This window comes from Pelodiscus sinensis, chromosome 17 (genome assembly GCF_049634645.1).
Source record: "Pelodiscus sinensis isolate JC-2024 chromosome 17, ASM4963464v1, whole genome shotgun sequence".
Taxonomy (NCBI): Eukaryota; Metazoa; Chordata; order Testudines; family Trionychidae; genus Pelodiscus; species Pelodiscus sinensis.
In genome coordinates this window covers 25,500,681-25,515,760 of record NC_134727.1, presented here as the reverse complement: position 1 = coordinate 25,515,760, position 15,080 = coordinate 25,500,681, and the positions used below count along the sequence as shown (strand labels likewise).

Genomic DNA, 15,080 nt, shown 5'->3' with positions numbered 1-15,080 from the left:
AGGCACAGACAAGAATGTTTACATAAAGTTAGTAGCTGCCTGGCTAAGGAACATAAATTATCATGGGGCTCTATGCCTGCAGAAAGAGGGAAAGGACCCAGCATGCCGATGAGAGTTCTGAAGATCCTGCCAATCTCTCTCTTTCTCTAATTTATCCAAGTTCCCAAGCTTAGAAACAGAGCAGGTTCAGGTGTAGGGAGGTGATCAGGGCCGCCGAAGGTGGAAGGGATGCGGGCAAAGGGGGTAGTTGTCCTGGGGGCCGACAATTTAAAAGAGCCTGTGGTTCCAGGCTGCTACTGCAGTGGCAGCAATAGCTGGAGCCCCTGGCCCTTTAAATCAACGCCAGAGCCCCACATGGGATGGTCCAGGCAGTGCTGAAGGCTGGTTGGGGGAAGTTAACCCTAGTCCCGTCCCTTCCACCTGAGGCCACGCCCCTTCTGGGGGCCCGAAGCCACGCCCCCCCCACACACACACATAGAGTGCCCAGGGCCCAACGAAGTCTCTCACCATCCCTGAAGGTGATATTTCAAACGATGGCAAACACATATATGAATAGCTCAAATACAGCATCTCCCAGTGCTGTGAGGTCTGGCCTTGTTGGTTGGTTCCTGCTGAGCCAGTTAACAGAAGGTCTCAGCAAACGAGCTGTGCTTGAGTCTAGTTAAAGGCCCGTCCCAAAAGAACGCAATCTGATTGTGGGTGGGAGGCTGTTTTTAGGCCCTTTGCTCACCTCTCACTTCTATAATTGAGTGCCCTCCTCTGTATTAAAGGCAAAACCGTTTCTACAAGGATGAAAGTACAGTCATGCTGTCATAGGGGCTGGAATGGGCTGATCTGTCCTTCTGTGTTGAAAGCAAAGCAGATTATCTTACCTGTTACATCCTTATTCTAACAGGGAAGAGGAGGTGCTTTTGTTATTCCGAGATCATTTGGGAAAATGAATTCTAAACTAAATGAAAGCGAATCCCTGAGTAATGCAAGTCAGAAGTGTGTTGTGTAACTGCTTCTAACAATAGGAACAAGTTCAATAAACAGTTCAGAAGAACAATATCCTGGTTGATTAAGATTTAACTTTTAGATACACAGATTTTTTTTTTAAGCTGTAGCTGGCATTTTAGGGCAGAATCAAAGCTATTAAAGCTTCCAAAGTAGTTCTGTGGTGAGTCCTTACTCCTCTTCAGTCTGGCCCATAAATATGTTCTAAAGTCTCATAGAGATGGATGGAATTTAACCATGTGTCTAAAATTAAGCACGTGCTTAAAGTTCTTTCTTGAATGGGTCTTAGATGACCATATTCAAAATTGCAGCTGTGATCTGCTGGGTGACAGGGGATTCTGGAAAACTTCATACTTGTATACATAGTTAAGTTTTATAGCTTTTGGCAATGTGTGCATGTATGTGTGAACGAATGTATACATTATATATAAACATTGTGTGTGTGTGTGTGTGTGTGTGTGTGTGTGTGTGTGTGTGTGTGTGTTAGAAGATTTACCCAGCATTGCTCAGGTCCTAAATTAATTTTTGGTTTTCTTCATTTAAATCATTGCTCTGGGGTGGGGCTGGGGATGAGAGGTTCAGTATGCAGGCTGCCCTGGGGAGAGAGCACAACCCCAGTCTTCTCTCATCACAGCAGCTTGGGGCCAAGTGAAAAGTGCCTCTTCATGGCTGCTGCAGCTCCAGCGAGCCCAGTCGTGAGTGGGATGCATGTCCCCTGACTGGGGCAGGTCCAGGTTCATCTGCTCCTGGCGCTCCCCAGCCAGAGTGAGGAATGGAACAAATTGAGCACTTTCCCCTCGCTCCCTAACAAAGGGGAACAGCCAGCAATGTACGTGTACAAATTAGGGAGTGGGCTTCAGTCCCTCTCCCCCCCCTTCCCCAAAGAGTGCCGGGGGGGGTCAGGATTGGGGCAGTCCTGGATGGGAGAGTCATGCCCCCAGCCAGCCCCTTTCACCTGCCTGATTTTCTGTCTCTTTTCTGTATGGTTTTATGTGTCCTCATAAGCATTGGGGGTGGGTAGCTTGCAGCCCTCCCCACACACAAATCCTTACCTTGCTTTAAGTTATGATAAGAGGAATCTGCATACCGAATGTTGTGGTCCTAGCTCTTACCATTTAGGAGGAGTTCTTGAACAAACAGAGAGATGGACAGACAGACTTGCTCGCTCGCTCGCTCACAGAAAAGCGCTCTCAAATATTTAGTAGATATATGTTTATGTGTAATATATACACACACATAAGTTCATATATGAGATTTAGGGCCAGTTACTATGCATAAAGCATTCATTGCTTCCTTTTAGTTTGGCTGATGTCCGATATAAAACAGAACTCAATGCCAAGAAAAAAGTCAGCTTCTAACATGCTGTTTTACTTTTGTTTTAGGCTCACAAAAGCCTTCTTGACTCACGACAGATGTAGTTAAACAAACACATCCTCCAAGAAGAAAAATGCACTTAACTGTGTTTTTGTTTGGTTTCTTCCCCCCTTCCCCCATGCTCCAAAAGGTTTTAATCTTTTTCTATTTGACTGGTCTATATCTTTATATATATAAAAAGTAATGCATCTAATCTGACTCAGATAGAACTCATGCTCTCTCTTCTGTTCGTCTATGATTTCATCAGTGCGCTGCTTTCTCCCCATCTTCGTCTTTTCGTTCCCAACAAAATCTCGCAAACAAATTCGGTCCTTGGTCTTTTTAGATCAGTGGTGTCTGTTTCAATAATTGGTGTATGTTTAGACAGTGATGTGTTAATCAATGGTTATAATACAGCCATTTCATTGTTACCATTCTGAGTCGTTAGTTACCAGCTCTGCTGGTAGGGATAACTGGTGCCTTCTGGGGAGAGGGTGCAGAGAGGACCACCCAGAGGGGTATGAGGGGGAGGTATGGAGGTACCCCATTTAGCAATTAACATTTTGGAAAGGGGTACTTTGCATCCTTTCACGCTCACACACACACACACACACACACACACACACACACACACACACGCTACCACAGGTCACAGTGGATTTATGTGAGGCCTGTCAGTATTGAGCATGAACTTAAATGCTGACCTTCCTAAAGTCTGACTGGTCCCACCAGTTTCTTTCTTATGTTTTTACTAGCAAAGAAGAGAGGCCTGTTGATCATGTTTTTCCAAACTGAATCATCCCATCTGTTTTCTAAAGGAGAGGTCAATTTTTAATCCGTGTCTTTTCAAAACCCTGGGCAGGTGAAAAACTCGACCGGCTGACTGGCCCAAGAAACATCAAATCTCCAGTATCAAAACTCGGTGGTGCCATGTCTGGATTGCAGATGCTCCCTGAGTGCACCAGATGTGGCAATGGGATCGTGTAAGTAAAGGATCTCTCCAGAGCATTAGTCGTCAATAACACCATGCAGTGGAGTGGGACAGTTAGCTCTTCACAGGACTTCTGCTGTGATCATTGTTCCCTCTAAACTTTTCCAGCCATGTGCAGATTTTTCCATCCACATGCAGAATAATTTATATGCACCAAAGCATGTGGGAATGTGCACCACCAGTAGAAACATAAACCTAGCTATAGGTGCTCTGCTAATCAGCGAGGCACTATTTGAATCTCTCCTGAGAGGCTTCACACGCACTCAGCTTACAGGGAGCACTGTGATCAGGGACGGATGAGAGTTTTGCGGGGCCCAGGGCACGGGGCCTATTGAAGTGCGGGGCCCGGGGCAGCACAATTTCGCACGTGCACAGGGCCTGGGGCAGCCGCCCTGCTCGCCCTGCCCTATATCCGCCGCTGGCTGTGATATTCATCTAGTAGAAGTGCGTGTATTAATACATACAGCACAGTCCTCCCAGGCTTCATATTTTTTGCCAGCCATCCCTGTACACAAGACATAACACTGAAATAAGGTGACATTTTGCAGTACAGTTGGGGTTACCTTTTTAAGAGGCAAAGAAATATGACCATGATAATGATGTAGCAATGATTTCTAATGAAGCGCGTGATCTTACCATACTTATTATAATATACTGGCCCAATGCACATGAATGGTCTCAGAAATTATTGCAGGCCTTTTATTACCCCACACCAGAGTTCTTATTTGGCTCAAATGGGAGAGGCCTGAGTATGTCATGGAGAAGTAGCTCAGTTCAGACCTGGTGGATGGCTGTATGTCTTAGGGCAGTGTTTCTTAAACTTTTTAAGACCGAGGAACACCAAACAATAATTTTTTTTTTAATGAGGAACACCAATGATTTTTTGTTGAGGAGAAAAAAAGGGGAGAGGGTCGGAGGGGAAAGTTATTGAGGGAAAAAAAGGTCGCCTGCCCCTTTAAGGGTGGCCATTTTGAACTCTGTTGTTCTCCGCGGCACACTTCTGACTGCCTCGCGGCACACTGGTGCGCCACGGAACACAGTTTAAGAAACACTGTTGTAGGGTCTTGTCTACTCGACTAGCCTTGCAGTGCTGGGTTGTTTGGGGCAAGGGGGTTGAGAAAACTCCCACTGTTGCAGTGTTGTAGAGAGAATACATGCATTTTTACCAGCCGTTTAGAGGGCGTCCGCGCCGGACTTGCTGACAACATGGTAACGTTCCTGTGCACTGTTTGTCTTCACATTTCCATCAGTGTTATCACGGCTGGGAAGGGGAGGGAGCGCAGAGGTGGAAAATATCCCCAAAGCAGCTGGTGTGGACAGAGCCTGTGTGTATGAAGATCTTTCATTACATTAGTGTGAGAAAGGGCTAATGCTGTAGCCTAAGGGGATGGCTCCCTGCTCTCACAGAGAGGTCTTGCCATTATCCTGGCTCAGTATAATCCTCCAGACGCAGCATCATGCCAAGACATGGGGTAAGGCACTCAGGCTGTGAAGCAGCAACCCACAGGAATAGGAAAGGGCTAACCATGGACATCCCTTCGAGGTCCGATCTTTGAAGGGGCCTAGTGTGTCATGGAAGGTACTGAGCACCACACACGCACATCACCCTTGAAATTAACTGAATGTTGATCTGTGCGCTGCACTGTACAGAAAGTGAAGGAGACACAATTCCCCACGCAGTGAGTTTACATCTAAACAATGTCAACAAGGCAGGGGAGGTGATATCTTTTTACAGAAGTTTACTAAGAGAAGTTGATCCAGTAAAAGACATTACCTCACCCCCCGGCCTTTGAGGAATGGGGGGACAGACGAAGGCTGTTAGGCTTTGAGAAAGAAATGGGATTTCAAGGAAGAGGTAAAGAAGGAGCAGTTGTGGAAAGGCCACACTGGAATGGGAAGGGTGTCTGGGGCAAAGGTGACCGTGTGGGAAGTGCTGCGGAGACAGGCAGGGAAGAAGGAAAGAGGAGGACCAGGTGAGAGGGGTATGCGGGGGGATCATGATGGAGTTGTGCAGCACCTTGAAACTGAGGAGAGCTTGATCCAGAAGGCAGGAGGGAACCAGTCCAGCGCTTGAAGCACTGAAGTTAGCAGGGATTTTGCTACTGACATCAGTGGGAGCAGGATTGGGCCCTGGAGGGAGCAGTGAAGCTGCTGTTGCTTCTGATGTCAGCCTGGTTTGTAACCTGTCTTCTCTTACACTCGACAGAGGGACAATCGTCAAAGCTCGGGACAAGCTCTACCACCCAGAATGTTTCATGTGCGATGACTGTGGCCTAAACCTGAAGCAGAGGGGGTATTTCTTCATCGAGGAGCAGCTGTACTGCGAAACGCATGCCAAGGAAAGGGTTAAGCCCCCTGAAGGATATGATGTTGTGGCTGTTTATCCAAACGCTAAAGTTGAACTTGTCTAAGTGCGTACTCTATTCCTGGAGAGGTCAAAAGGCAACTCGCCCACCCACACACACGCCGCTAGTTTTAAAATATGTCTGTAATCAACTCCGATTACTAGCGGCTCAGTAAAATGCCTATTCATAGATAAAGTGCTTTACACTAGGGATATCAAGGGGATGGTGTTGAAAGCGTATGAGCAGGTTTTTTCCTTCCTTTTGACGCTCTGCTTTTGGGTTGTGCTGAGTTTTTAAATAATTTCTGCCTTTGCCTTGTCCAAGATCTGTGTAAATATTGATTAATTTTCTACTATGTTTCATATAAAACCAGTATTCTGTTTTCCCCCCTCTTCATTTTAAAATGTAAGGAAAACATTTTAAAAGCTCAAAGAAAATAAGGCACTTTGACAAAAGAAACTAACATTGCATTGCTTTAGATTCAGACCTTTCGGTAACACATCGCTCACTGGCTTTGAGTGCTAAAAAAATTGAGACCAGGTGGAAGCTGTGGTCCAGCAATACAGCACTGGTAATGGTGTTGAGAGAGTTTTATACAAGATCTGATATTAAGCAGAGATGACTGTCCTGGGCAAAAATGGTCTTTTTTTAAAAGTAGTCACAATGAAATTCACTAGTTACATGACATGGCATTCGCCCGATCTACAGACCTGATCAAGATTTCAATCAAACAGAACTGAAAAAGCACTGTACACCTGCTGTGAGGTTTGCTTTTCTATTTTCTTGTAGTTTCTGGAATTCTGTAGTGTTTAATGCTTAGGACCTTGAAATAGTACTGGAGCTGCCTGGGCGATTCCTGAACTGATCTTCAGCTCCTAAGCTTGCCTGCCTTGTTCATCCTCCAGCAACAGGTATCTTTTGTTCATCATAGGCCTGATCCAGCTTTTGCTGTTTTCAGTGGCCTCTAGAATTGTACAGAAGCTCTTTGTAATTTCACGGCTGTGGAACCAGTAGTAAAATCCATCACAAATGTAGTAAGTAACATGAAAACTGGAAAATGCAGGTCGGAGCTCCCTCTTTCTCATCTTTCTGATCTAGAGGGATCAGATTTAGACCCACTGCTGCTCAGCCCAAAGCTGAGCCATTAACAAGGTCTGGTTTCCCTTTTGTTTTGGAGAAATTTTTGGTTTTCTTGAGAGACAAGTTTTGCCCTGGTGTTTGGAGCTTTTTCTTTTTCTTGGGCGTCCTGCTGGGACGGCCTCCAATATTGGCTGAACGCAGAGCCGTTTTGCAAGCTGGGAGCTGAGATCGCCACTCATGCTAATAGAAGCCATGTGGCCAATTTCCCCCATGCACTGCTTTGGAAACCCTACCCCTTCATTACCAGCACATTAAAAAGAAGAAGCCTGGAAACATTTTTCTTTTAGAAAGGTCATGTCTGCTGCTGTAGGCAGTAGGATGCAGTTGCTACACTAATCAACAGACACTAAGCAGCACATGCGATTAGTCCACCCATAGGGACTGAAGTTGCTCTCCAGATAGAATTAGAGCACATATCTCTGTGAACACTGCTGGACTGTAGTTCCCCCAACTTCCTTTGGCATCAGTGGGGGTTGAAAACACTCAGCTTGCAGGAATATGTAACCTTTGAGCTTATCACAGGGCAAGCCTACCTGTTCCCCTTTGGGGGCGGGAAGGGTGTTGGGCCTCTGAAACCCCTTGAGTAGTGCTCAACCCCGCATGTGTCCTAATGGCCACAGTCAATAGTAAAACCTTTAAAACAGAACAGCAGGGGGAAATCACCTTTTTTGTGCATCAGAAAGCTGAAAGTAGAACTGCATGTACATCTTTTATACTGCAGAACCCCTGCTGACCCCACTCCCAGGGAGCCAGCATGTAACCATAACGGAAACTGATGAGCTGATGCTTATCGAGTACTGTTTAAATGGTTACACTTTTCTATCCCTAGCATCGTCACTATAATGATGCGTCTCTGTGCACTTCCTCTGTAAAATATCACTTGTGGTTTCTTTCCTTTAGCTTCATTGTTCCACTTCATTGTTCCAGAAAGTTTGTGTTCACTCTCTCATGTGTTCTTTAGCTAATTGTCTGCTTAATAAGAAGTAATGGTAGGCGAGTAATGGGGGTCAAGAGATACGGGATGTGCTGCCATAGGTTTCCTGTGAGACCTTGGGCAAGTCATTTAACCCCTCTTGCCACCTCGGTTTCCACAGGTGTTAGACTTCTTCATAGCATAGTTGTGAATCTGAGTTCCTGTTGTCAAGCACCTTGACATACTCAGCTGGAAGATGGGAAGGAAGCATGCACTATTGTTTAATCAAACACCAAGGTTCAAGTTTGAAAGTCATTTTCCCCTATTGTAAGTTCCCTCTCTCAGAAAGCCATTGCTTAGTATTATCAGATATGGGTCACAAGCATGTATGCTCACTGGCAGGGCTCGACAAATCACTGAATCTACTCGCCCCGGTCGCCCCGTTCACCGGCAGTGCGCGCATGCGCAATGTGGGTCTTGCGTGTGCGCAGTGCGGGGTTGGAGAGTAGATTTCGCTGCTGTTTGTCAAGCCCTGTTCATTGGGTTTGCTTGACTTGAAACAGACACTTTACACTCCTCTGATTCCTGCAGATAAATAGTCAAAACATCTCTTCCCTCACTATTCAGAGATTTGTAGCGCCAAAGAATGACAGCTAATGCCAGATCAGCATGTGAAATAATAATCATATAGTGACCCAGCAGTAAGTCAGAACCAATAGGATTGAGCGCAGGCTTGAGTGGGCAGGAGGAAGTGCACTGCGAGGTTGGCCTACCCAGCTTTTCCAAATGGATTATTGTGAGAACGACATATTTGTCAGGTGGAGTCATCTATCACTGTCCAGTACCTTGGACTTCTGTTCAACTCCATTTATAAGGCAGTTTTTCACACTGCAGGTGTCCAGCATGCTCTTCAGATGTCTTGTAATGCTAGCAGGAGGCGCAACTTAGACAGTCACACATTGCTTCATTACCCTGGTGTTTAAATGAATAAATCAAGTAAACCGTTCACTTAGGGATCCTCAGGGGGTCTCACTTAACTGTTACATAAACAACAATGCTGGCAAGATCTGAGGTAAGGAATTCAAACATACCTCTCTTTTTATTTGAAAATAATTCCCACAAATCAACATTTCCATACAGTTGTCTCATAGCCACTCTTCCTTATGAGTAATTAACTCACTTGATTCCCCCCTCTCTCCTCCCAAGTAGCTTAAAATGGAGCCACCTCACACAGTAATATCCTATGGTAAATTAGTTTCAGGACATATTCCATTTCACTGACATTATTTGTATTGTAACAAATGGCTAAAACTAGGCTGCTGTTCCGCTTGCTTTGCCAGGCTAGTGACAGGAATGAACTGTGTAAATACCGTAAGCGTCTGTTAACTCTGTTATTTAACTCTGTAAAGCGTTTGGGGGAGAGCGTTTGTATGAAATGCCAAATAAAGTTGTACTGTCAGTTTCATGTATCTCATTGATTATAGTTCGGTTGTTCATTTATCTAGCAACGAAGCTCTTCATTGTCCTAGTAGGCCCTGCATAACATATGAGTATTGTTCCCACAGTGTCCAAACACAGGTGGATACAGGGTATGCCGTTTCAGCTTAAACCAGGGAAGTGGAAGTGTAACCATTACTTAATCACATTTTAACATCCCTAATATAAGTAGAAGGTACATGTTCTTGGGTATAGATTTCCTCTGGGAAATAATATTATTGATTTATTGTGTTTGCAGTGTTGTTGAAATCACGTTGGTCCTAAGATATTAGAGACACAGTGTGAGTGGGGTAATATCTTTTACTGGACCAGCTGCTAGACCCAAAGAGGAGTTCTGTGTAGCTTGAAAGTTTGTACCTTCCATCAACAGAAGTTGGTCCAGTACAAGGTACTATCTCTGTTATTGATTTATGACCGTATTCTTTCCCAAAGGACAGAGTATTCTTGAGGTATGAGAGCAAAGAATTAATGCCATTTGACTTGGTATGTACATAAATACTCTTTATACAGAAGAGCTATCATTGCTTTATGCTTCCAAGCAAGCCCCTCTATCATCTCTGGGAAAGGAATGGACAGTTGGTGGATTAAGTTTGGTTGGATTAAGAATGCTGATTGTGTTCATATTGCTCACTTATTCTTGTCTTAAAGATGACTCTGGACCTGTATGTAAGCATCCAAGTAACTTTACTTAGAAGAGTATTCTCATTGCATCTAATGGGGTTACTTGACTGAGTGAAGTTACTCATAGAATCGTAGAAGTTAAAGGGACCTCGTTAGCTCATCTAGTCCAGTCCCCTGCATTCAAGACAGGACTACATAGTAACTAAACCGTTTCTAACTGATATTTGACTAACCTTTTTTTAAAAAAAAAAAAAAACTTCCAATGACAAGAGATTTCACAACTTCCCTTAGCAACTTGTTCTGGTGCTTAACCCTGATAGTTAGCTTTTTTCTTAATGTCCGACCTAAACCTCCCTTTCTGCAATTTCAGCCCATTTCTTCTTGTCCCATCCTTAGAGATTAACAAGAACAATTTTTCACCTTCCTCCTTGTAACAACCAGTTAGGTACTTGAAAACACTTTATGAAGTTCCCCACTCAGTTCTCTCTTTTTCAGACTAAACAAACCCAGGTTTTTTTCAGTCTTTCCTTGGTAGGCCATGTTTTCTAGACCTTTAATCATTTTTGTTGCTCTAGACTTTCTCCAATTTGTCTACATCTTTCCTGGAATGTGGTGGCTGGAACTGGACACATGCTAAGCATTGGCAGGATCTACCCCAAGAGAAGTGTCCTGCCGTGCCAAATGGTACAGATCTGAACTGCAATGGAGTTTTCCTTTCATTAACTGTTCATTCTTTGAGATTCCCTTCCCTAGCTCACACATAGACTGTCTGCCCACATACCAACATGGCTATTCTAACTATCTAAGCATTGGAGTACCCCAGCCATTCCCCCCTTTTACCAAGAAGAATCATGTATTGCAGTCTCAGAAGGGACTAGTGCAAGAGATATTCTAGTGACGTGTTTCTTAAACTGTGTTCTGGGGCACACCAGTGTGCCATGAGGCAGTCAGAGGTGTGCTGCGGAGAACAACAGAGTTCAAAATGGCAGGTGACTTTAAAGTGGCAGGTGACTTTTTTTTGGTCAATAATTCCCCCCCCCCCCCTTTTTTTTTTCTCCACAAAAAATCCTTGGTGTTCCTCATAAAAAAAATATTGTTTGGTGTTCCTCGGTCTTAGAAAGTTTAAGAAACACTGTTCTAGTGTGTCCTACATCACCCAAGGTGCGCTCCCTCCCCCCCCCCCCCCCCCAGCAACCCTGAGAGCAGGTTTGCTGCCTTCACAGTGGCTTTTTGCTGCCAGAGCCATCAGAATCAGGTCCAGGATATAAACCCCAGACTACTGCTGGCTGACTGGTGCTGGGACAAGAGTCACTACTAGAGAATTTGGTTGGAGATTCTTTTCTGGAAGAGATTGTGGCTCTGTTATTTGGACCATTGGTTTTCTCAGCTGGATGGATATGGGGCGACTTACCCACAATGAGGTTCACTGTGCACTTTACCAGACCTCTTTCCCTGAGGACAGAACACAAACTCTGAAGGTTTTATAAGGTCCTGCCCCAGGACTATGTGATTCCACCTCGCTGACAAGTCTGTTTATTTGTTTACAGCTGTAGATATTTTAGGACAGGATCCAGATGGAAGGTTTTATTTGTGAGGGCATAAGGTGAAGTAAGAAATGTTCACATGCTGCCTGGCTAATGGCTGATCGTAGCCTTCTCTGCTCTTTACTACTGGGCTTTGAAAAGGGCAAATCCATTTACATGGAAAGGTGAATCCATCAAAAAGATTTTGTCCCTAATCCCGGGTGTACTCACAAGAGTGTTGGTATCAAGAGTCACCTACCCCGGCTCCAAGTGCAGTAGGCTCCCACCTGAACGCAACAAGTATCTGATCCTGCATTCTCAGTGCCCAGAGGAGGCCCATCGCTGTCGTCGTGGCTGGAAGAGATGAATCTCTCAGTTGCTCAGATAATCTAGAGGTGGACACAGAAATAGCTAAGAGTGACCATGTGTCATTGTGGACACACGGTCCTTCTCAGAACTATCTGACATGAAGGCCATTTTCTCTAACCTGCAAATGACTACAGATTGAGACTGAGCTGAGACAGTCCCCAAGATGGTTCCTCTCTGATGCAGACGTGTGCTGGCTTGAGCTATATGTTGTGTCTTTGCCTTTTGCTTTTTCTTCCGCCTCCATTACAATTTTGATCCTGTGTACCTGAGCCTTTTAGTACAAAACTATAACTTTTCCTTTATCCAGAGTTCATATTTTGCCTCTGCCCATATTAACTCCTGCCAAAAGCCAATGGAAGCAGTCAACAGCTGCCAAGCAGAGGGACAGATGTGAACATGTTTCTGGTCGGCACAGGCTCAGTACAGGCGCTACTTTGGCTGCTGCAAGCTACTGTAAATGGGTTTTCCCTTTTCAGTCTACAAGCTGCCCATAAGACTCAGCAAAGTGATTACCTGACAGCTGTTTGGAGCCATATGCAGAATGAATTAAGTGGGTCTCAGCCCAGATCTAATGCGCAGGTGTCCACTTCCCATGAAACCACTGCTAAAGTTGGCACAATATAAGTCTTAGCAAGGAGCCAAGAATTGAATGGGCATAAAGACCAAGCTGTTCTCAGTGCTGCACGTACTTCCCCAGAACGGAGTTGACACACAAGAGGGGGGGAGCAGTTTTCCGTATATCAAATGAATAATGGGGGGAAGTGAATTCTTTGTGTATGAGACAGCAAGCGCTGGATCGCCTTTTATACTTTGCTGTAAGTAATTAGGGTGACCAGAGAAAATCTATCAAGCAAACACCGAGGAACTTTCAAGCATTGGTGCCCATTCAACCTGGGATTCAAATCCAGTGATAAGCAGGCTTAACTAGCATGGGCACAGATCCAGATGCTTCCTCACCTGCTCAAAACACTGGATATTTTAAGATTAAGGAAGATTTGCCATGCTCATTAACTAGCATGGTAAAGGACATGTTCTGGACAATCCTGCCTGGAAATAATTTTTGAATGTACAGGTTGGACCTCCCTCGTCCAGCACTCTCAAGACCTGAGTGATCTTGGATGAGGGATTTTTCTGAACCAGGGTTGGTCATTTCAGGCCCCCTACTGCTGCCCCTCCCCTCCAGCTGCTATTCCCCACCAGGCTTCCTGGCTCAGGCCTGGCCAAAGAGTTTGCGGTGCCCAAGGCAGCAAGTTCTGGCTGGCTGCACTGCATGGCTGAGCGGCTCTCAGCCAGGGCAGTGAACAATCAGCTGGGTGGGCGGGCACTGGACAGCGTGGAGCTCTGAAGGTGCGGGGCCCAAGGCAACCACCTTGCTCACCTTGCCTTAAGGCTGGGCCTGTCCTGGCTCTTCCCTATAGCTCAGCTGAGCTGCGTGTTGGCTCCCTGCCCCCCGTGTCCCACCTACAGCCCAGTTGAGCCATGCACTGGCTCCCTGTCCCCCATTTCCCGCCCCCCCTCAGCCCAGCTGAACCACACAGTGGCTCCTGGCTCCCTCCTCGCAGCCTCTGATCCTGGAATATCCATGTCATGCCGGACCACGGATGTTGCCGGACCAGAGAATTCCGGATTTTAGAGGTGCAACCTGTACCTGTAAGGCAAAGGAGAAAAAACCACAAAATATGAGTTAATATAAAAGAGCAACCATATTTTACAAATAGCCTTCTTTTATTCTTCACCCCTAATTCACCAGCTTCAATCCCACCCCGATTGTTAGCTATGGAAAGATGCTGACTTCAGTGACCAATATGATATGAATTGGGCTACAGTTCAGTTCCTGCTAGACAGAAGTCTTCAGCACAAAAGCCTCTGCCATCAACGGTATCAGCTGTAATTAGGAACCTGAGCAGCAGACCCTGAGGAGCAAAGAGGCCAGCAGTTGAAATAACATGTCATAGTTTGAATTTGTCCCCTCAGTTCCATAGTAACAGGGCAATGTTGGGGAGCCAACAGCAGCACCCCATGTCGGGTAGCTGGGGGGTTGGTCTTTGCAGCTGTCAAAGTAACACCTTGTAAGAACACTAAACAAAAATACTCTTCATAATAGGAAAGTGGACATCTGCCACTGAGTAATTTTTGGGCACAAAATAAGTAGAGGGACTAAGAAGAGACCTCCAGACATGTAAAATGGTGACCTAGATGAAGCCTGCATACTGCTCCTAGCTAATAGGTTGTTTTTGTTCATTGTCATACTGTGACTGTACTTGATTTATCAGTTGGTTTCAAACACACACACACAGAGAGAGAGAAAGAGAGAGAGAGAGCACTTAGGCCCAACACAGAGAGAGAGAGAGCGCTTAGGCCCAACACACAGAGAGAGAGAGAGCGCTTAGGCCCAACACACAGAGAGAGAGAGCACTTAGGCCCAAGAACTCCCTGCCTAAACAAACCATTAAATGTTATGAAGCTGTCAATAGCAAAAAGGCAGAACATGGGAGAAGGGGTGGCACAGCTAGCAGCCTCTCTTCCCTCCCCCCCCCCCAACACACTTTGGATGGTGACACACTTTCCTAATTCAGTCATTGATGGGAAATACAAAACCCAATGTTATCTTTCAGTATTTGTAACTGTGTGTGGTCCTAATGAGCTGCCTGAAGAGAAAGTGTCCACACCCCCATCCCAGCTGGTAAATATTTGGACTTTACCATCTCATTACAATTAAAGTTGAATCTGTATGATTGGCTTGTAGCCACTTTTCACCAGACCAGAATTTATTGCTTGGGCCTGCTACAAGCTGGAGATCTTAGACCACAGAGGGGTCCCACTTGCCTTTTACTACTACACTGGGAACTGACAAGCTGTTGTTTGCTTCATTATGCTTTTTATAAAAAAAAAAATCCTCGTGCACCTAATGTGTTTTTAAAGGGGATCAGATGCACTTGGAACTATTGCTACTGCTGCAATTTCCACATCGTTTCTTTGCCAGTGAGACCATTTTCAGTCCTTCCACAACTCCAAGATAAATTGCGTGTTTTTTCTCCTATTTTTTTCCTAGTGAGACCCAATGCAAGATTAAATTATGGCAGCAAGTTTTCCCTGATAGGAGTTTGTCATAAACTGGACTGAATTTCTCAGAAGTCCCTGGCTGTTTTGAGCTTGGCCCTGGTGCAGTCAGTTTCTCTCCCAGCCAAGTCCCGCTTGCTGTTTATTTATGTGATCACTTCTGTCTGGGGGAAATGGGCTGATTTCCTAGGCAGGACAGGTCAAGGACACTGAAGGGAAACAACATGTTCAAGGCCAGATTCTGTGCTGTGGCTCCGGAGGGATGCCCCTCA

General features: G+C 45.3%; 1 protein-coding gene across 1 annotated transcript in view; it reads left to right on the top strand.

Moving 5' to 3' along the window:
• The window catches only part of PDLIM4 (PDZ and LIM domain 4), a 123,414-nt gene extending 114,207 nt beyond the window's left edge, over window positions 1–9,207 (top strand). The window contains exons 6-7 of the mRNA XM_075900355.1: window positions 3,212–3,332; window positions 5,547–9,207. Coding sequence (XP_075756470.1) covers window positions 3,212–3,332; window positions 5,547–5,751 — 326 coding nt within the window. The 3' untranslated portion in view covers window positions 5,752–9,207. The remainder of the gene's footprint in view (window positions 1–3,211; window positions 3,333–5,546) is intronic.
• The last annotated feature ends 5,873 nt before the right edge of the window (window positions 9,208–15,080 follow it).